The sequence below is a fragment of the Aplysia californica genome, unplaced genomic scaffold (assembly GCF_000002075.1).
Source record: "Aplysia californica isolate F4 #8 unplaced genomic scaffold, AplCal3.0 scaffold00038, whole genome shotgun sequence".
Classification (NCBI taxonomy): Eukaryota; Metazoa; Mollusca; class Gastropoda; order Aplysiida; family Aplysiidae; genus Aplysia; species Aplysia californica.
Window position 1 is genome coordinate 867059 of NW_004797308.1, and position 1950 is coordinate 869008.

At 43.1% G+C, this 1950-nt stretch overlaps 1 protein-coding gene across 1 annotated transcript in view; it reads right to left on the bottom strand.

Annotated features, from left to right (window-relative positions):
- The window catches only part of LOC101861643, a gene marked incomplete at its 5' end in the record, with an annotated part of 110489 nt that overhangs the window by 88767 nt on the left and 19772 nt on the right, over positions 1-1950 (bottom strand). Inside the window, 1 exon segment of the mRNA XM_035973962.1 lies at positions 810-971. Within this exon segment, the coding sequence (XP_035829855.1) occupies positions 810-971 (162 nt within the window).

Sequence of the window (1950 nt, forward strand, 5' to 3'; positions counted from 1 at the left end):
ATAACAATCCCCAACCAAAACAAAAAACCCACTAATAACAACAACAACAAAACAACAAAAACAAACAACTGTACAAAACACACACACACACACACACACAAACACATACACACACACACACACACACACACACACACACACACACACACACACACATACGAACACGAACGCGCACACACACACAACATCCCATTAAAACAAACACACATAAAAACACAATAAGATTACCACAAGCGAAAAAACCTCCCAAAAACCAACAACCCCAAAAACACATCGATCATCTGATCATTAATCCCTCCATCAAAGAAGATCAACGTGTATACGGAGCAACAAATTCGCCCCTGCTGAGAGCACACTAGTAGCCCGACACTTTGAACCCAGCGGGAATCTATCTCATCCTTGTGTTTCCACTTTCCACAACACCACGTCCTTTTGAAGTTTTGATCCACACAATGTACGACAATACAGACCCCTGCGAGGAAGCTACGGGGGCTACTAAGTGTACTGTTTAGAAATAGTATTAATCGACAAAGCAGAGTGCCTTTCAACCACCCGTACTGACAAAACGTAAAGTATATTCACCCCCCCCCCCCAACACACACACACATAGAAACCTACCCCTATTCCCCTTATAAAATAAAAAAACAACACCCGCAAACTTGAAAAACAAAACAAAAACAAATCAAAACCCCCAAAACGGAGTATCCAAATGACACACGTATCAAACATAGTTTAGTATGGGGTTTTACAACGATCGCAACTGCATAAGTCACGTATCAAACAAACTAAATGTTTTAAAAGGTACTCACTGAAGCACCTCCTGGTTGAAAGGGTTCTGCAGGTTGCCCAAGAACTCGCCGATCATCTGTTTGCTGAGTCCCTTCCGGGTGGTGAAGAAGCGAGCCACGCTGTGGGCGGACCCCTCGAGGAACAGGTTGTCCAGGAGAAAGTCCAGGCCGCGCTCCGGTTTCCTGGGAGGGAGGGTAAAATGTGGGTAATGTATTTGGTTTGTTTGAGTAAAATGAAGCACATCGATATATTAATAATCAGTGCAGGGAAGAAGCAAGACTGACAGAGACACAGAGGTACAGTAAAGAAGTATGATCTACCATTGGCGTCCTCCAGCCACCAGCCAATTAGGTCATATGAGTACCGAAGATTATAGAAAAAAAAATGAAATGGTATAAGTTTAACGCCTTTATCAACACTATAATGTTAATGAAGAGGCAGGACTTGCGAGTTTAACTTCCATCTTCGAAAAGACCAAGCCAAAAAATAGGAACTTCATGTAAAGTACCCTTCCCATTGACAAAACGTCGGACCGAGCTGAGGCTCGAACCACCGTACTCGCAGTCTCATGATGACGGGTCCAGTAGCCCAACTACAAGGCCACCGACGCTACTCCGAAGATTAGAGGTTTTACAAGAGATAACAAACACAAAAATGGATGCGAGATAAGGACGATAGGTGTTTGCTACGAAAGAAGAAGCAAACAGGAAGGAAGAAGCAAACCACACCAGAGCATCCGCGAACTGCCCACCCTCTCGAAACACAGTATGTCAAACTCATAGATATCTGAGATGATGGTCACTGGTACTTTAAACATCTGCATTGCCCATGAACTGATACAGTTGTCAAATCAATGATTTATTACTGCATTCTGGGTTCAATTTCCACTGACCGACTACCGATATGGTAATTTAATTCTCAAAAAGGATTACATTACAGAAAAGGGGTAATAAACATGCTCAATTATGACAGTTTGGAACCGCTCCACACGACACACAAAACCAATTCTGAAATACAGTAAATGGGAGAAATAGGAAAAGTGAGTTGGGAGCAAGTGTGTGTATGTGTGTATGTGTATGTGTGTATGTGTATGTGTGTGTGCGCGTGTGTGAGTGTGTGTGTGTGCGTGAGAGAGAGAGAGAGAGAGAGAGAGAGAGAGAG